The sequence below is a fragment of the Rhinoderma darwinii genome, chromosome 1 (assembly GCF_050947455.1).
Source record: "Rhinoderma darwinii isolate aRhiDar2 chromosome 1, aRhiDar2.hap1, whole genome shotgun sequence".
Lineage (NCBI taxonomy): Eukaryota > Metazoa > Chordata > Amphibia > Anura > Rhinodermatidae > Rhinoderma > Rhinoderma darwinii.
In genome coordinates, this window is record NC_134687.1 from 366009237 (window position 1) to 366030418 (window position 21182).

General features: G+C 43.0%; 2 protein-coding genes across 2 annotated transcripts in view; both read left to right on the forward strand.

Annotated features, from left to right (window-relative positions):
• Window positions 1-17975, forward strand: part of LOC142753962 (uncharacterized) — a 72071-nt gene extending 54096 nt beyond the window's left edge. The window contains exons 4-5 of the mRNA XM_075860338.1: window positions 14197-14371; window positions 17894-17975. Coding sequence (XP_075716453.1) covers window positions 14197-14371; window positions 17894-17975 — 257 coding nt within the window. The remainder of the gene's footprint in view (window positions 1-14196; window positions 14372-17893) is intronic.
• Window positions 17976-18969: 994 nt separating this feature from the next.
• Window positions 18970-21182, forward strand: part of LOC142754118 (zinc finger protein GLIS3-like) — a 54348-nt gene continuing 52135 nt past the window's right edge. Inside the window, exon 1 of the mRNA XM_075860354.1 lies at window positions 18970-19007. Coding sequence (XP_075716469.1) covers window positions 18970-19007 — 38 coding nt within the window. The remainder of the gene's footprint in view (window positions 19008-21182) is intronic.

Consider the following 21182-nt stretch of genomic DNA (forward strand, 5'->3'; position numbering starts at 1 on the left):
TTTCATAACTAGCCAGATACAACACAGCAGCAGCATTCTAGCATTACCAGCGTGGGAAGGGCAACTGCTTTTGGCCTTTCCCAGTCTAATAATACAAACCTACAGCCGCCCCAGTGCCCAGCCATCACTACAGCTGGTCGGGTACTGGATCGTACCCAGCTCTTCCCGGTACCCCTGGTGGCGGTGGGTATCGGGGTAATAATAGGGGTTAGTGTTAGCCTCTGCACTGGCTAACACTAAGCCCCGCCTTAGTAATGGATGCTGTCAATCAGCCAGCAGCTATTACTGAGGCAGTAGTAATGAAGTTTAAAAGAAAATACAAAGTCATAGAAAAAATATTTTATTGAAATAAAAAGCCCTACACAACCATCATTAACCATTTTATTGAGAATAAAAAAAGGCCGTAATCTAAGTAGCCCTCGAATCCGACGTATTCCAACAACCGAACCTGTAAAAAAACACAAACACACCCCAAAAATTTGTAACACATAAAAAAGCAAAACAATTATTATTCTTACCTTTCCTGGGTCCAGTACTGGAGCCGCAATGTCATTTAGCTGGGCCCTATATCTAATCCTATCATGTGTAATACTGTCCGCTGAGCCACTGTTTCTAATCCTATTCATAGCTATAGGGTCGTAGTGCTACAGATATGCTGTCTCCTATATATATATATATATATATATATATATATATATATATATATATACACACACATACATACATACACTCACACAAATTTTTTTTTGGGGGGGGGGGGTGAACGTATGTTAGTACAAGGGTACGATGTATCTAAGCCTGCCATGTGTGATACTGTCTGCTGGGGCACTGTATCGAAGTCTACCATGTGTGATACTCTGCTGGGCCATGTATCTAAGCCTATGATGTGTGATACTGTCTGCTGGGGCCATGTATCTAAGCCTATCATGTATGATACTGTCTGCTGGGCCATGCATCTAAGCCTATGATGTTTGATTCTGTCTGCTGGGGCACTGTATCTAATTCTATCATGTGTGATACTGACTGTTGGTGCACTGTATCTAAGTCTATCATGTGTGATACTCTCTGCTTGGCCATGTATCTAAGTCTATCATGTATGATACTGTCTGCTGAGACAAGGAGGGTATGTGAGACTACCTACAGGGGACTGCATGGCACTGTCTACAAGGGGGATGTATGGCAGGGGGACTGTGTGGTGAACCATACAGGGGGTTGTGACACTATATACAGCGGGCATTCTGTGGGGAACTCTTTACAGGTGTCTTTGATTAGAGCCCCGAGATATAACTTTGCTTGGGGCCCCAGAAATGCCAAATTTGCCCCTGAGGTTTAGTACAAGGATATTTTACTGCTGGGGCCCTATATCTAAGGCTACATTCACACGAGGAAGACAGATTTACATGCGTAAAAAAACGTGTGTAAATCTGGTCGTGTGAGTTGCGTTTTTCATCAGTGTGCTTTGCGGGTGGCATCTGTTTTTCACGCACTGGAAAGCACTTTTTTTTAAGTGTAATTGATTCGTGAAACACGGACAGCACGCGGTTGTCGTCCGTATGCTGTCCGTTTTTTCACGCGTCTATTGATTTCAATGGGCGACTAGGTGCGTGAAATACACCAATATAGGACATGCAGTGAGTTTCAAAACTCACGCATGTCTGAATAGCCCCATTGATATCAACGTGCTGTGAGTTATTTCAATGCACAGCACACGGACGAGATTCACACTCGTCTGAATGAGCCCTAAGTCTATCATGTGATACTGTCTGCTGGGGCCATGTATCTAAGCCTATCATGTGTGATATTGTCTGCTGGGGCCATGTATCTAAACCTATGATGTGTGATACTGTCTACTGGGGCCATGTATCTAAGCTTATCATGTGTGATACTGTCTGCTGGGGCCATGTATCTAAGCCTATGATGTGTGATACTGTCTACTGAGACAATGCATCCAATTCAATCCAGCGGTGTAGCTATAGGAGCCTTAGTCTTATAGATACGCAATCTCCGATATTTATGTAAAATGTATTTATTTTTCAGGGGGGGGGGGGTTGAAATATATGTCTCGGAGCTTGTGCCCCTGATCTTTTAAGAACCTACAAACGCCCCTGGGGAGAATAATGCTCTAATTACTTGACACTATACCCATAAAAATCCCTAATAGGGAGCACATATTTGGACTTCCATATAGACTTCATAAACTTGTATAATCAGTGAGATCCCCTCCCTTCCCTTAGTCTAGGTCAAGTGTTAAAACAAAGTAAATGTTAAGGATCTGCCAGGCACAGCTTCTGTATCCATGCCCATAGGTAATCAGTCTTCACCTGCTTCTATGTCTGTGAGACTGACTCCATCTTCCACCACTCAGGATGGCAGGCTTAGGAGTGGGAGAGCCTATCACAGCCTGGCCAGACGGAGCTAGCTCCCGCCCTCTCTCTATTTATACCTGCCTTTCCTGTTCCTGCTTGCTTGTGATTCTTCTCGTTTTGTTTCCTGGCCCTGCTGCAGCTTCTTGAACCATTTGACCCTGCTTCATATTGACCCTGGCTTACTGACTACTCTCCTGCTCTGCGTTTGGTACCTCGTACACTCCTGGTTTGACTCGGCTTGTTCACTACTCTCCTGCTCTGCGTTTGGTACCTCGTACACTCCTGGTTTGACTCTGCTCGTTCACCACTCTTGTTGCTCACGGTGTTACCGTGGGCAACTGCCCCTTTTCCCTTGCTTCTGTGTACCCTTGTCTGTTTGTCTGTCGGGCACTTATTGAGCGTAGGGACCGTCGCCCAGTTGTACCCCGTCGCCTAGGGCGGGTCGTTGCAAGTAGGCAGGGACTGAGTGGCGGGTAGATTAGGGCTCACTTGTCTGTTTCCTTACCCCCATCATTACATAATCACAAGCCCATATACCTACTCTACCCTGGTCCCTCACACTACTATGGACCCCCTTGAGACCCTGGTTCAGCAAATGCAGGGTCTCTCCCTACAGGTCCAGGCCCTGGCTCAGATGGTCAACCAGCCTGATGCTACCATGGTAGTGCCCCTCACCTCACTTCTTGAACCCCACCTCAAGTTGCCTGACCTGTTCTCAGGGGACCGGAAGACTTTTCTCTCCTTTCGGAAGAGTTGTAGGCTCTATTTTCATTTAAAAACCCACTCCTCCGGTTCTGAGAGCAAGCGGGTGGGTATAATTATGTCCCGGCTCCAGGAAGGGCCCCAAGAATGGGCCTTCTCCCTGGCTCCTGACGCCCCTGAACTTTCCTCCGTTGATCTTTTCTTTTCTGCTCTCGGACTCATTTATGACGAGACTGACAGGACTGCCTTTGCCGAGAGTCAGCTGGTGACCTTACGTCAGGGTAAGAGACCTGTTGAGTATTGCTCTGACTTTAGGAAGTGGTGCGTAGCTTCTCGGTGGAATGACCCTGCCTTAAGGTGCCAGTTTAGGTTGGGTCTGTCGAATGCCCTGAAAGACCTGCTAGTTAGCTATCCCTCTTCTGACTCCCTAGACCAGGTTATGGCTTTAGCGGTACGACTTGACCGACGTCTCAGGGAACGACAACGTGAAAGTTTTTGTGTTTTCTCCTCTGACTCCCCCATGATGCCTCCTGAGGTTCCATTTCTTCGTTCTTCCACGGAAGACTCGGAGGTACCTATGCAACTCAAGGCCTCCGTGTCCCCCCAACAACGTAGAGAGTTCCGCAGGAAGAATGGTCTCTGCTTCTATTGTGGGGATGACAAGCATCAAGTGAACACCTGTCCTAGGTGTAAGAATAAGCAACCGGAAAACTTCCGCGCCTAAGTGATCATCGGGGAGGTCACTTGGGCGCACAGGTATTTCCTGTAAATATGAAACGTAATAAAATCTTGCTTCCCTTTCAGGTCTCTGTTCAGTGCCTTCGTGGATTCAGGGTCGTCTGCTAATATCATGTCTGTGGAATTTGCTATGTCTCTAGCTATGCCTTTGATTGATTTGCCTAAACCTGTCCCGGTAGTGGGTATCGACTCCACTCCTCTTGCTAATGGTTACCCCTGTTTTTGAACTCCTTGTTGGCTCCATGCATTTGGAGCAGTGCTCTGTACTGTTGATGCAGGGATTATCGTCCGATTTGGTTTTAGGCCTTCCCTGGTTGCAGTTGCATAATCCCACGTTTAACTGGAATACTGGGGATCTTACCAAATGGGGTAATGAATGCTTGACGTCATGTTTTTCTGTTAATTCTATTTCTCCCCCTGAGGAGGTGAACACGCTACCTGAGTTTGTTCAGGACTTCGCTGATGTTTTCTCTAAGGAGGCCTCCGAAGTGTTACCTCCTCATAGAGAATACGATTGCGCTATCGATTTGGTAGCAGGAGCTAAGCTCCCTAAGGGTAGGATATTTAATCTCTCTTGTCCCGAACGTGAAGCCATGAGAGAGTATATCCAGGAATGCCTGGCCAAGGGTTACATTCGCCCCTCTACTTCTCCAGTAGGTGCTGGCTTCTTCTTCGTAGGGAAGAAGGATGGTGGTCTTAGGCCATGCATTGACTACCGTAGCTTGAATAAGGTCACTGTAAGGAACCAGTATCCCCTTCCTTTGATTCCTGATCTCTTTAATCAGGTTCAGGGGGCCCAATGGTTCTCTACGTTTGATCTACGGGGGGCGTATAACCTTATCCGCATCAAAGAGGGGGATGAGTGGAAGACTGCGTTTAACACGCCCGAAGGTCATTTCGAATACCTCATCATGCCCTTTGGGTTGTGTAATGCTCCCGCGGTCTTCCAGAATTTTATAAATTAGATTTTAAGAGATTACCTGTGGGTATTTCTTGTATTGTACCTTGATGACATACTTGTGTTTTCCAAGGACTGGTCCTTCCACATTGAGCATGTCAGGAAGGTGCTCCAGGTCCTTCGGGAAAACAAACTGTTTGCTAAGACCGAAAAATGTGTGTTTGGGCTGCAGGAGATACCATTTTAGGGTCAAATCCTCACTCCTCATGAATTCCGCATGGACCCCGCCAAGGTCCAGGCTGTGGCGGAATGGGTCCAACCTGCCTCCCTGAAGGCGTTACAGTGCTTCTTGGGGTTCGCTAATTATTACAGGAGATTTATTGCTAACTTCTCGGGCATCGCTAAGCCTCTTACGGACCTCACTCGCAAGGGTGCTGATCTCCTCCGCTGGCCTCCTGAGGCTGTCCAGGCTTTTGAGGTCCTTAAGAAGTGCTTTATCTCGGCCCCGGTGTTGGTTCAGCCCAACCAAATGGAGCCATTTATCGTGGAGGTTGACGCGTCCGAGGTGGGAGGTCGGGCTGTCTTGTCCCAGGGTACCAGGTCCCTCACCCATCTCCATCCCTGTGCCTACTTCTCCAGGAAGTTTTCGCCCACTGAGAGTAACTATGATATTGGCAACCGCGAAATCTTAGCCATTAAATGGGCATTTGAAGAGTGGCGCCACTTCCTGGAGCGAGCTAGGCACCAGGTAACGGTCCTTACCGACCACAAGAATCTGGTTTTCCTAGAGGCTAAACCCGAGACAAGCTCGATGGGCGTTATTTTTTCCAGATTAAATTTTTTGGTTACCTACAGGGCTGGGTCTAAAAATATTAAGGCTGATGCACTGTCGCGTAGCTTCATGGCCAGCCCTCCTTCGGAGGAAGATCCTGCTTGTATTTTGCCTCCAGGTATAATCATTTCCTCTATTGATTCTGATTTAGTCTCTGAAATTGCTGCTGATCAAGGTTCAGCTCCCGGGAACCTTCCTGAGAACAAGCTGTTTGTTCCCCTGCAATTCCGGCTAAGGGTACTTAGGGAAAATAATGACTCTGCACTATCTGGTCATCCAGGCATCCTGGGTACCAAGCACCTCATTGCCAGAAACTATTGGTGGCCTGGGTTGCCTAAAGACGTTAAGGCCTACGTCGCCGCTTGTGAGGTTTGTGCTAGGTCCAAGACTCCCAGGTCCCGACCAGCGGGCTTACTACGTTCTTTGCCCATTCCCCAGAGACCTTGGACCCATATCTCCATGGATTTTATCACCGATTTGCCTCCATCTCAAGGCAAGTCGGTGGTATGGGTTGTAGTAGACCGCTTCAGTAAGATGTGCCACTTTGTGCCCCTCAAAAAACTACCCAATGCTAAGACGTTAGCTACCTTGTTTGTCAAACACATCCTGCATCTCCATGGGGTCCCTGTCAATATTGTTTCTGACAGAGGGGTACAATTTGTTTCTTTGTTTTGGAGAGCCTTCTGTAAAAAGTTGGAGATTGATCTGTCCTTCTCCTCTGCCTTCCATCCTGAAACTAATGGCCAAACCGAGAGGACTAATCAGTCTCTAGAACAATATTTAAGGTGTTTTATCTCTGACTGTCAATATGATTGGGTCTCATTCATTCCCCTCGCCGAATTTTCCCTTAATAACCGGGTCAGTAACTCATCAGGGGTCTCCCCCTTTTTCTGTAATTTTGGGTTTAATCCACGGTTCTCCTCCGTTTCACCTGGTAGTTCCAACAATCCCGAGGTAGAGGTCGTTCATCGGGAACTGTGCACAGTCTGGGCCCAGGTTCAGAAGAACCTAGAGGCGTCCCAGAGCATACAAAAAACTCAGGCAGATAGAAGACGTTCTGCTAACCCCTTGTTTATGGTCGGGGATCTGGTGTGGCTATCGTCAAAGAACTTGCGCCTTAAAGTCCCGTCCAAGAAGTTTGCTCCCCGGTTTATAGGGCCGTACAAGGTCATTGAAGTCCTCAATCCTGTCTCCTTCCGACTGGAGTTGCCCCCATCTTTTCGAGTACACGACGTGTTTCATGCCTCCCTCCTTAAACGCTGCTCCCCGTCCTGGGCTCGCTCGAGGAAACCTCCTGTCCCCGTTCTCACCCCTGAGGGGGTAGAATTCGAGGTGGCCAAGATTGTGGACAGCAAGATGGTCCAAGGCTCCCTCCAGTACCTGGTCCATTGGAGAGTATACGGGCCTGAGGAGAGGACTTGGGTACCCGCCCGGGATGTTCACGCTGGGGTATTGGTCAGGAGGTTCCACCTTCGTTTCCCCAATAAACCAGGTCCATCTAGAAAGGGTCCGGTGGCCCCTCATAAAAGGGGGGGGGGGTACTGTTAAGGATCTGCCAGGCACAGCTTCTGTATCCACGCCCATAGGTAATCAGTCTGCACTTGCTTCTATGTCTGTGAGACTGACTCCATCTTCCACCACTCAGGATGGCAGGCTTAGGAGTGGGAGAGCCTATCACAGCCTGGCCAGACGGAGCTAGCTCCCGCCCTCTCTCTATTTATACCTGCCTTTCCTGTTCCTCCTTGCTTGTGATTCTTCTCGTTTTGTTTCCTGGCCCTGCGGCAGCTTCTTGAACCATTTGACCCTGCTTCATATTGACTCTGGCTTACTGACTACTCTCCTGCTCTGCGTTTGGTACCTCGTACACTCCTGGTTTGACTCGGCTTGTTCACTACTCTCCTGCTCTGCGTTTGGTACCTCGTACACTCCTGGTTTGACTCGGCTCGTTCACCACTCTTGTTGCTCACGGTGTTGCCTTGGGCAACTGCCCATTTTCCCTTGCTTCTGTGTACCCTTGTCTGTTTGTCTGTCGGGCACTTATTGAGCGTAGGGACCGTCGCCCAGTTGTACCCCGTCGCCTAGGGCGGGTCGTTGCAAGTAGGCAGGGACTGAGTGGCGGGTAGATTAGTGCTCACTTGTCTGTTTCCTTACCCCCATCATTACAGTAAAATCATTTTCTTCTGGGAGTATTGAATCTACAATAGTAAGACACAAATAATATAACATTTAGCCACAATGTTGTTGCGGTTTAACATGTAGGTTTGTAGCACACATTCAGCTTGGCACACATGTAGCATGGCTCGGAATGCTAATTTATTAGACATTAGCTGCGTTCACACAACTGTACTACTTCCAATTCTTATGGTGATCTTGTCAGTTTCAGTAGAGCTGTGAGAGGTTCAGCTGTTGCGGTCGTAATACGGACGCAAAAATGCACTCATGTTATGAATATTATTAGAGAATGACATTGTCTATCATATGGGGGTTGTTAACGTATGTGCATAGCGATCAAAGTACATATTGTATAAAGGCTAATGTGTGGATATACATAAGTAGACAAGCACTGTCCTATTCGCTGATGTCCCCAAAATTCATGATTGGTGAATGAATTTCAACATACTGTATATTACAGAGGTAGGGTAGAGTCAGTGCTCTGTTATATGAACCATGTATTAAAAGTATAGAAGCTCTTTAAAAGATCAGCTAAACATAATTGATTAAATTTTGCAAGGTTTATGATATTTCATAAATTCTCATGTTTGCTTGAGTTTTGATTATTTTGCTTTTACCATGTAGAAGTGATTCTACATTATTCTGTATTTAGTCAGGAGTTTTAGATTAGCGTCACAAATGAACAATACTTGTCAATGTGGAAATCCCTCACTCCATACTACTTGGATCAAGAGGTGATAGAAGAGGGCTACTGAGCCGTGTGTAATCATCTCTTGTTTTACTCTGCTTTGTATTTTTTTTCAGCACTTTTCAATGTGGTAGCACTTAAAGTGAGAATGGTAAAACTGTTTGATCTACGGAGAAATACTTTACTATTGTATCTAGGATTTTTCAGAAATTGGAAACATCTGCTGAACGTAATTTGTAACATTATCAATTTAAAAGAAGAAGACAATGAAGAAGCAATTAGAGCAGCCAATTAACCTGTGGTTGGGGAGCTTAACTGGGTCTAAGTACGGCTCTGATAATCTACAGAATGCTTATCCCTACTGCCTTCTAAGGCTGCTACAGATTCCTTTATAATGACTGCATTGGGAATAATTTAAAGAATGGTTTAATCTGTAAGATTTTATTGTACTGGTTAGGTATTATGGTATTATGGTGAAAGAAGTAGCATCTGATCTTTACATATACAGCAGGCTTTTCATGGTTATGGGTGGCGAAATTATCCCCAGCTTTGAAAAAGTAGCCGATGTTTCAGATTTGATCTAAGTAGTTACACTTGAGTTAGAATTTGCTCGGCAGCTATAATCAATAGACATTTTTGGACCCATCATTAGTTATATCCATATGATATAAGTTAGAGACTGTGTATACTCATAGCATTAATCATATGTTATTTATACCGAGATAGCAGAGCTGAATTTGCCTTTTACTGTATCGGTTGTGTATAGAAATAACTCACTGAGACATACTTGCAGTCTAAGAATCCACAGATACCAAATCGATGAGTTTTATATATATATATATATATATATATATATATATGCATGTATACACAGTGTATATATATATATATATATATATATATGTACACACATATATATATTATTACAAAAATAGACATATATACACACACATATTTATGAATATACATATATATATAGATATATATATATATACAGTACAGCACTGCGCAAAAGTTTCAGGCAGATGCCTTAAAAAAAGTAAGTAAATAATTAAAAATAAATATATATATGTATATATAAAAATATGAATATGTGTATGTATATATATATCTATATATATATATATATATATATATATATATATATATATATATATATATATAGATATATAGATATATATATATATACATATTTATATTTTTAAGTAGGACTGTTTTACTTGGAGTAAGTCAGTAACCAGTTTCTGAGTTATTAGAAGAGTTAATAGTTTTTTTAAACAGCAAAATACATAGTGAATATGAGCAGAAGAGAGATTTAAATCAAATCAATATTTGTTGTGACTACCCTTTGCCTTCAAAGCAGCATCAATTCTTCTGGGTACACTTGAACAAAGTTATGGAATTTGTAGGATTATAGTCAGGTGTATAATTTACCAATTATACAAAAAAGATGATAATGATAATCGTTTTCATATGTAGGTTGAAACACAGTAATTTACTGTAACAGAAACAGCTGTGTAGGAGGCTTAAAACTGGGTGAGGAACAGCCAAACTCTGCTACAAAATTGAGGTTGTGGAAGACAGTTTCATGTCACAGGTCCACCATGGCAAGACTGAGCATAGCAATGAGACACAAGGTAGTTATATTGAATCAGCAAGGTCTCTCCCAGGCAAATATTTCAAAGTAGACTGGGGTTTGAGCATGTGCTGTTCAAGGTCTATTGAAGAAGCACAAAGAAACGGGCAACGTTCAGGACACTAGATGCAGTGGTCGGCCAAGGAAACATGGTGCAGCAGAGCAAAGACACATCATGCTCACTTCCCTTCGAAATCGGTGGCATCCGCTCAGAACTTTCAGGGACCCAGGTACACCCATCTACTGTTTGGAGAAGTCTGGCCAGAAGTGGTCTTCATGGAAGAATTGCGCCCAAAAAGCCATACCTTTGACGTGGAAACAAGGCCCGGCGACTCAAATATGCACGAAAACATAGGAACTGGGGTGCAGAAAAATGGCAGCAGGTGCTCTAGAAATATTTTGCTGTAACAGAAGGCAGTTTGTTCTCCGAAGGGCTGAAGAGCGGTACAATACTGAGTGTCTGCAGGCAACAGTGAAGCATGGTAAATACTGCGGATTTTCTGCAACAAATTTCAATGCGGAAAATTCACAGCATAAGGCCTCATTTACACGAGCGTGTGCGTTTTGCGCGTGCAAAAAAACGCTGCGTTTTGCGTGCGCAAAAGGCAATTGACAGCTCCGTGTGTCATCCGTGTATGATGCGCGGCTGCGTGATTTTCGCGCAGCCGCCATCATAGAGATGAGGTAGTCGACGCCCGTCACTGTCCAAGGTGCTGAAAGAGCTAACTGATCGGCATTAACTCTTTCAACACCCTCGACAGTGAATGCCGATCACAATATACACCAACCTGTGAATAAAAAAAGACGTTCACACTTACCATGAACTGCCTGCTTCCTCCAGTCCGGTCTCCCGGCCGTTGCCTTGGTGACGCGTCCCTCTCTTGTCATCCGGCCCCACCTCCCAGGATGACGCGGCAGGCCATGAGACCGCTGCAGCCTGTGATTGGCTGCAGCCTGTGCTTGGCCTGTGATTGGCTGCAGCTGTCACTTGGCCTGAATTGTCATCCCGGGAGGTCGGACCGGAGGAAGGAGCCGGGACTTATCGGTAAGTCAGAACTTCTGTTTTTTTTACACGTATATGTATATTGTGATCGAAAGTCACTGTCCATGGTGCTGAAACAGTTTAAGTCTTTGAGCACCGTGGGCAGTGACTGTCTCCTGACGTCGCGTACCCGAACATTTTTTGCCAGGTTCGGTTAAAACGAGTTCGGCCGAACCCGGTGAAGTTCGGTGCGCTCATCTCTAATTTGACACTCCGTTTGGATGTTTGTAATCAGAAAAGCACGTGGTGCTTTTCTGTTTACATTCATCCTTTTGACAGCTCTTGCGTGATTTTCGCGCATGCAACGCAGGACCGTCAGTGTGGCATGCGTTGTTTTCACGCACCCATTGAAGTCAATGGGTGCGTGTTGCGTGAAAAACGCAAGAATATAGAACATGTCGTGAGTTTTACGCAACGCACTCACGCAGCGCAAAATTCACGCATCGTCTAAACAGCCCCATAGACTATTATAGGTGCGTACGACACGCGTGAAAAGCACGCGCGTATAATACGCTCGTGTAAATGAGGCCTAATACAGTAGCAGCAAAGTAAATGAGATTTAAATAAATCTGCAGCACGTCAGGTGTATTGAATTGCCTACAGCAACCAGGGTGGCTACGCTGTATGCTTTTACATGGCGTATCCGCCCTGTCTGAACATACCCTTACTTTGCAGCAAAATGTTTCCACAGCACTATATAAATATGAATATATATATATATATATGTATATATATATATATATATATATATATATATATAGTATAAAATTCTAAAACAAACACTTATCCTGCTAACACAGATCACAAAGTTACATATTCTGGAAATTGAATGGTGGTATTATTAAGAATGTACTCCCTATTACATACAAGTAAGCTGCGACATTCCAAGTGTAATTCCCAAGGAAACTGATGTCGTAACTCTAAAGGAGCAAGATCTTTTTAGTGCCAAGTTAGACTCGACCACATCTATAAGGATGAGTAAGCTACAAAGCCAGATGTGAAAGTTTACATCCCAAGAGAAGTAAACCAGGGTTATATAGTTATTCAAATTGCAATCTCTATTACTTAATGGAAAAAGTTGCTGTCATTATTTTACCTATCCTTATAAGAAAAATAATCTGCATGTTAACGGTGGCATCATTACAAGTCAATGGTAGAAGAAATAACCAACTAGACAATTCCACAATGCAAAATGTGTGAATTCTCATATACACGGCTGCAACATATTGCATTTTGGCTACTAGGAGTACGGATTTGTATCTGTAACAAAACAACCTCATTCAAATATATGGAACTGATTTTTAGTCGCAGAAAACTTCGGCAACAAAATCTGCCACATGTGGCTTAGGTTGGGTTCCCACAGTGCAGATCTGTTGCAGATTTTACATGTCTTTTTTTAAGCCAAAACCAAAAGTGGAACCTAAACAGAAAAAAATCTATAAAGAAAGGCCTAATAGGTTTGCCCCTCATGGATCCATATCTGGTTTTGGCTTAGAAAGTGCAGGCAAAATCTGCAGCAAATCTGCACTGTTGGAACCCAGCCTTAGGGAATGACCGGACGTGGCGGAATTGCTCTGGAATTCCGCTGCGGACAGTCCGCAGCGGAAATCCGCAGCGGAAATCCGCAGCGTACACGTTTCTCCATTGCCTTCCACAGCTTTGTGATTGGGTTCGTTTACACGTTGCGGTCAATTCCGCTGCGTAGCATAGGCTGCGGTGCGGAATTTGGTGTTCGCAGCATACAATGGTTGTTGCGGACGTGTAGCGGACTTGTTGCGGACTCATTGCAGAATTTCCGCAATGAAGTCCACAGATGTTATGTAGATGTTATGTGTGCTGCGGAGCGTATTGGTTTTACTAACATGACATTTCTTCATTCTGGCTGGACCTATGTATTTCTAGGTCTACAGCCAGACTGAGGAAGTCAATGGGGTTCCCGTAATTACAGGTGACTACGTGTGTGCACCTGTAATTACGGGAGCGTTGCTAGGCGACGTCAGTAAATAGTCACTGTCCAGGGTGCTGAAAGAGTTAAGCGATCGGCAGTAACTGTTTCAGCACCCTGGACAGTGACTACCGATCACAATATACATCAACCTGTAAAAAAAATAGATTTTCATACTTACCGAGAACTCCCTGCTTCTTCCTCCAGTTCGGCCTCCCAGGATGACGTTTCAGTCCAAGTGACGGCTGCAGCCAATCACAGGCTGCAGCGGTCACATGGACTGCCGCGTCATCCAGGGAGGTCGGGCTGGATGGCGAAAGAGGGACGCGTCACCAAGACAACGGCCAGGTAAGTATGAATTTCTTTTTACTTTTACTAGGGAAAGGGCTGTCCCTTCTCTCTATCCTGCACTGATAGAGAGAAGGGAAGCCCTCTTCCCCTCAATACGCAACGGCTAGTCCGCATCAATTTAATGCCCATTTTAGGCAAAACCGCAACAGAATCTGCAACGCAGATTCTGTGCGCCATTGATGCGGACAGTGGCGGCTGGGCATGCCCTTAGGGTATGTTCACCTGTAGCGTAAACACTGCAGAATTCCCGACCTGACTTTCTGGGCAGAAATTTCGTAGCGTATTAAAGTAGCAAAGTAAATTCAGTTTGAATAAATCGTATCCACACGTTGCTTCAAAAATCAGCAGAAAAGTAGTGCAGAAACTGACCTGTGGTGCGGATTCTCAATCTGCAACATGGCAATTTATCTTTAGAAAATGCTGCAGAATTTCCGCACAGGAGATCCGGATGGAAATTCTAGTATTTACGCTACATGTGAACATACCATTAGTGTTATGGTTAATCTAGTTGAAAACATCCATAGAATCCCTTTTACATGAAATGTTCTGCAGAACTTATGGTTGCACATTGCCGGCAGTGTAAAGAGTGAAGCCTGCGGTGTTTGCACAGTGTGATCACAGTAGTGGAGGAATCTGACAGTTATATTGCCTGCAATTTTCAGGTATAATGTAATTCAAGATTTTGGGTTCCTGAAATGGTCATATGACACTAGCCTGAGTTATTTTTCTCCATGATCGCTATGCCTGAATGCAGTCAGAAAAACTCGTAGATTTTATTACATACAATTGCCTAAAAATAATATTTACTCTTATTTATTTTTTTTAGCTACCCTTTTCTCCAGTACCCACTCAAGTAGATGTGGAACAGCTCCTGGAAGTTTACCTCAGTCACAGCCTCTGTCTTCTAGTCATCCTTCTCCAGGAAGCAACATGCAGTCCAGTCCGCATAATGCTCCTTCCCAGCTACCTCCACTAACACCAATGGAATCAGGAAGCGATCGGTAAGAGTAACAGGAAGTTGTGCTACACCTACAATGATGAGCTGTATATTGTGGGAAAGTAAACCTGTTCTAAGGGGTTAGATATGATGTCATTGTAATGTGCTGGTTAGCATAACAATGGCGACCGAGTGTGAATGTATTTCATGTCGTTTTTCAATATGATAGAAATTCAAGTGGCGCCAAGGACAATATCAGTATGTGTGTACACTCTGCACTGTAATATTTGCTGTATGTTAGTTATACAGTTATACATTATAAACAGTAGGAAATGTTGTTTGTAAACATTACTGTCTGGTTCCAAATATACAAGACAGCAAGGGCCGAAAATAATATGTTCAGAGGTGAAATATTGGCGTAGCACCTTGCCCCTCTAACTCTTCATTATATATTAGGAAGTGCTTCTGCAACACTATCACGATATTCATGTATTAGGTGCCCTGCCCCCTTTCAAAGTTTTTCTATGAGTCTGTAGTTGGAGGCTACTAATAATGGGACAGAACAACCAAGGAACCACATAGAAAAACTAAGATTATGGCAGTATTCCAACATGACCCATATCAGCAGCAAATGAGTTGAGGCTATGAAAAGCTTATGATTATTTTGGTCTCCGCTTTGTCCCCAGGATTTTTTTGCTCCTTATCTTAGTCTCTGATATCTGTATTCAGTTTGTTTTTCCCCTTTTGTCCCCCTTCCACCGGCCGCCGGGCCCTATAGCAACTGCTATGTTCGCTTCTACCCTAGTAGTTATGCTAATAGAAGTATATTAGGATTTTTTTTTTTATCAAATTCAATTTAATACAGTACAATTATTTCAATATTGCTTCTGAAAATCCAGAAATTCGGATACACCAGCAATTGTTTAAGACTACCTAATGATATGAAATCTCGCACGAACAACAGCAGACGAATAACAGATTGCCATGATTATTAACCCCTTAATTCCGAGGGTACTTTAAACCTTAATGACCGAGCAATTTTGTAAGTTTTTCCATCGTCGCATTCAAAGATCTATAACTTTTTTCTTTTTGTGTCGACATAGCTGTATAAGGACTTTTTTTTTTGCGGGACAAGTTGTATTTTATAATAGCACCATTTTGGGGTACATATAATTCATTGATTAACTTAAAAAAACAGACATTTTGCCATATTTTTTTTGCGCCTTAATTTTACGCCGTTTACCGTGTGGTATAAATAACATAATAACTTTATTCAGCGGGTCGTTACGATTGCAAAGATACCAAATTTATATGGTTTTGTTTATGTTTTCCTACTTTTACACTGTAAAAACAAATTTTTTTCAAAATTATTTGCTTTTGTGTCGCCATATTTTAAGAACCATAACTTTTTTATTTTTTGACCAATGCAGCTGTTTGAGGGCTTTTTTTTGCGGGATGACTTATAGTTTTTATTGGTACCATTTTGGAGTAGATGTGATGGTTTGATCACTTTTTATCAAATTCTTTTGAAGGCAGGATGAACAGAAAACAGCAATTCTGGCGTTATTTTTTATTATATTTTTTACGGCGTTCACCGTGCGGGTTAAATAATATAATAGTTTTATAGTTGGGTTTGTTACAAATGTGGCGATACCAAATATGAGTAACTTTATACTGTTTTTCATAATAAAGTATTTTGTAAGGGGAAAAAGTGGGGGTTTTATTTTTTTTACTTGGGACATTTATTTATTTATTTCAAACTTTATTTAACTTTGTTTTTACTTTATTTTTAGTCCCACTGGGGGACTTTACTGTGCAAGCTTTTGATCACTATTATAATACACTGCAATACTTCGGTATTATTGCCGGTCAGTGTAAAACTGACAGGCACCTGTTAGGTGATGCCTCTGGCATGGTCTAACAGGCAATTGCTAAAGGCAGAACTGAGGGCCTTTGTTAGGCCCCCAGGCTGCCATAGAACCCATCGGCACCCCGCGATGCACACGGGGATGCCAGTGGGATGAGAGAGGGATCTCCCTCCCTCTAAAATCACTCAGATGCGACGCTCGCTATTGAGCGCCGCATCTGAGGGATTAAATATGATCGGAGAACACTGCTAGTGGTCTCCGAACGTTGCCCTGAAGCCCGAGGCTCTTACTAACAGCCCGGGCTTCATCAGTACCCCGCACGATGCGGGGAAAGTTCTTCTGAAGTGCCGACGTGGAAAGGCGGCGCTTCAGAAGAACTACCCTGAACGACCAACGTAAAAACACTATACGCCGGTCGTTAAGGGGTTAATTATAAGGTTAGTCTTATAAACAAAAATAGAAAAATAATAGTTGCATATTTAATGTTACCGTTTCATTTAGATCTTTAAGATTTTACCCTCACAAGTACATTGTATGTACTTTTCTAGTGATCCAGAATATAGGGTATTTAGTTAAGAGCTTTAAACAGTGGATCTTTATGGCTCTGGGGCAAATCAGCCGTGCTTTGGTCTATACCTGTGATCTTCAACCTGTGGCTGTCCAGCTATTGCAAAACTACAACTCCCAGCATATTCTGACAGCCACAGCTGGAGAGCTGCACGTAGTAGGATGCTACTATCAGTTCATGCAATCTTAGGCTATGTTCAAACAGCATATGTTTAGGCTGAAAAATACAAGGCTGCTTTCAAGAGAAAACAGCCTCTAAAATACAGGCATTTTTGGAGCTAATTTTCAAAGCATTTTTTATTTTTTGAAGTGTGTTTTGAGGCCTAAATCCAACCATGTAGACCAACCCAATCCTTTATACGATAGCACTCACATCCAAAAAATGCAAGTTTCATTTTATTGTCCAAACATCTTTACACAGCAAAGTTTCGCCCATAGGAGCATTTCCAGCCTATAAGTGCACTTATCGATTGAAACGTCGCTGTGTAAACATGTTTAAACAATACATAAAGTTTGCATTTCTCTGGCTGTAACTACTGTCTTACCTAGAAAAGTCATCTCAGCAGGGTATCCCAATGATATAAGTTCCAGCATAACTAATGGTTAGCCCTCTTTTTTCTCTAGGGTTATTGTATGTGTACAACAGGGGCATAGATGCAGAGAGTGTAGAGTTAGTAGATGCACTGGTGGGGTTGTAACCCTAAGGGGTTACAAAGGCCTCTCTGCCACATAATAAGACACCACTATGATAAATGCTACATGGTAGTTGAGGGTCCCTGTGAATCAGGGCCCAGGAGTTACAGTTCTTGCTCAGCACCCAGGCTAGTACCACCTACATAGAGTAGAAGACAAACTGAATGAAACAATTATGTGCTGTCACTCGTCTTGTACAGTATCTTTTTCCTGACATTGTCGCATAATATTATATTTATATGTTAGATTTCATATTAACGTATGTTTGAGAAGAAACAGAAAAAGCGATGTTCTGGAATGAATAAAATAGAGTTTATAGTAGCTAGTTACATTTAAGAAATAATCTTTTTTTTCTCCATCACAGCTTGGCTTCTTACAGTAAGAAACTACCATAATATGTCAAAGTGAAATATGTGAATAGGTTATAAAAGGCTAAGTAAATGAATCTTGTATAAAAGAAGTGAGATTGTGCTTGAAAGTGGTCATTTCCGTTATGGGCTGAAGCAGCAAGGAGTATTGGCTGCTGAAGGATGTAGCTGAATGCCAGAATGTTTCCAATGAATCACATACAAGTTTTCTTCATGTTGTACTGTGGTTTCAACTAGCGCTAGGTGATGAAGTGCCAAATGGAGAAAACTTATCTTTTGATTGTTAAAACAGCGGCCACTCCTGAGCCTGGCCTAAACTACATTTTAAAAAGTCTGTAATCCATAGTCTCTATTTTCTTCTCATGTACCGTATAGTATTCGGTTGTACAGGATTAGAAGAACATGGCTGTTTTCTTTCAGAAACAGCACAACACCTGTCCATGGAATTGCAGCTAAGCTTTATTTAAGTGAACAGGGCTGAGCTGCAATACCACACACAACCTGTGGACAGGTGTGGCACTGCTTCTGAAATAAAGCAGCCTTGTTTTTGTAAGCCTCAACAAACCCTTTAAAAGATAGAGGTAACTTTCAAGGACTTTCAAGGACTTATTGACAAAGACTTGTTGATTTTGAAAAGACTCCTATTTTAGATCTTATTCTCTCCTTTTTAAGCCGTTATTCACACTCTTCTGTGTGCTGTCAGTTTTACACACAGACAGCACAATGACCCATACAAGTCAATCGGGCTATTCACACATACATCTTTTTTAATGGATCCGTGTGTCCGATCTGAAAAACTCTGTGCATGTCCTATTCTTGTCAGTTTTTCCAGATCAGACAAGGCCATTTAAGTCTATGGACGTAATAAAAAATGGATTGTATAAGGAAGCAATCTATGTGTGATCTGTTTTTAACTGATCTGTTGCCAAGCAGCATAAAGTAAAACCTGGAAGTCTCCTTCACACTAGTGTTGTACAAAGTAGTGCATCACCAGGAGACATTTCTGGAGCAGGTTGGCTCCATGTTGTTGGCCAAATCGACGAGCGATAAGCCAAGCCAACATACCACTTTCCACTGGTGCGGAAGACAAAAAAAAAAGCCCAAAACTGATCCTACGAAGCAGCGGAATTAGACAAAGCTCTCTATATACTGCAAAGCAATAGACAATGTCGTCTGCTCGACCTTCCTTGGGTGTTTTAAGAAGGTTGGAACTAAAATTGATAACGTGACATAAGGGGCTACCTTCAGTTTTTTTAAGGAACGAGAGAAACGGATGTGATCCGGATGAGCAAAACAGACACCCGCACAATTCTGATGAAACGCTGACATCAAAAAGGTTGTTTCGGATGCAAAATCAGACACAATCATGTGAATGAGGCCAAAGGTTCACATTCAGGGTTAGCGGGGTTAGAGTAAATAGGACACACTAGTAATACAGAAGATTAGGAAAGGCAGACCCTAAAGAAAAGTAGTGGTGTGGCTGAAATAATTAAAAAAAGAATATATATAATGGGGTGCTGTTATTGCCCCTATCGCTTACATTGTAAACCCGATATCCACTGCGAAATCCTTTACGGTAGTATTAAGACATTTGAATATCCAGAAATGATAGCCTACACTATCTTGAATATGGATTCACCCATTCAAACATCCTTTTCTATTCAGTAATGGGTTATTTTAAAATGTACCTCTAACTATGAACATCATTTCATCTTTAGGTTTAAAATGCTGTGCCGATTCATTTCATAATATATCTGTATAAGGGCTGGTGCTTCCTTTTTTTCAGTTAAAGAAAAACTCTCAGCAAACATGTTTCGGTTCCCCTGTTTGTAATTGAGGAGGCATAAACCATACTGTAGTTAGAAAACTCTTCTATGACTTCATCTTGTAGTTTCAGCCTCCGTCAGTCTCTTTATTCATTCCGATAAGACTCGCATTGAGGCTCTCATTGGAATGAATAGAGAAACTGACTTCCTGTCCACACAGGAGACGCTGTAAGATTCAGTTAGTCAGAGCGGGCGTCATGTGACCAAACACAGCCAGGAACGGAGGCTGAAACTACAAGATAAAGCCATAAGTCAGATTTATAACCACAGTATAATTTATGCCACCCCACGTACAAGCGGGGCAACTCAAAACATTTTTGCTGGGAATGCTTCTTTAAAAAAGTTATATTATAAAATTCTGGCTGCCGCTAACTACTAGGGGGAACTGAGGATGGATTTATTTTTTAGTTCAATGAGTGCTGTATAAATGCAGGCCATTCCTTCAAGAGTAAAGTTAGGCTGCAATAGGGCTCAACATGGGAATTAATCCAAACTACTCACTGTTTGGTAGTCATCATACAGACTTTGTCCCTCTTTATTTGGAATTTCCATTAATGAGTGTGTTACAAACAGAAAGTGCTGAAGCCTCTCTCTCTCACAGAGATCTTCCCCCACGCAACGTTTCGGGAGACACACCCCCTTCATCATGCATGAAAACATGTATTGTCTCCAGGTAAACATACCTTTACACAACAACACACCTAGATGTTCATTAGTCATTACAAAATACAACATAGTCACCTACCGCGGCCGTACAGCATAACGCAATATACATCATGCTAATATAAACATTTTAAAGATTTTTTTATTTAGATAATGTCAACTTTAAAAATATTTCTTATGCTGGATGATCATCAGAGGATACAAAAACCATACACACCTATATGCAGTTAAATGTATATGGGCATGCCCAGACATGGCGGAGTTCTTCCGCCACTGTCCGCATCAATGCCTAAAATGGGCATTAAATTGATGCGGACTAGCCATTGCGTATTGAGGGGAAGAGGGCTTCCCTTCTCTCTATCAGTGCAGGATAGAGAGAAGGGACAGCCCTTTCCCTAGTAAAAGTAAAAAGAAATTCATACTTACCCGGCCGTTGTCTTGGTGACGCGTCCCTCTTTCGCCATCCAGCCCGACCTCCCTGGATGACGCGGCAGTCCATGTGACCGCTGCAGCCTGTGATTGGCTGCAGCCATCACTTGGATTGAAACGTCATCCTGGGAGGCCGAACTGGAGGAAGAAGCAGGGAGTTCTCGGTAAGTAGGAACTTCTATTTTTTTACAGGTTGATGTATCTTGTGATCGGAAGTCACTGTCCAGGGTGCTGAAACAGTTACTGCCGATCGTTTAACTCTTTCAGCACCCTGGACAGTGACTATTTACTGACGTCGCCTAGCAACGCTCCCATAATTACTTGTGCACACATGTAGTCACCCGTAATTACAGGAGCCCCATTGACTTCCTCAGTCTGGCTGTAGACCTAGAAATACATAGGTCCAGCCAGAATGAAGAAATTTCATGTTAGTAAAACCAATATGCTCCGCAGCACAGATA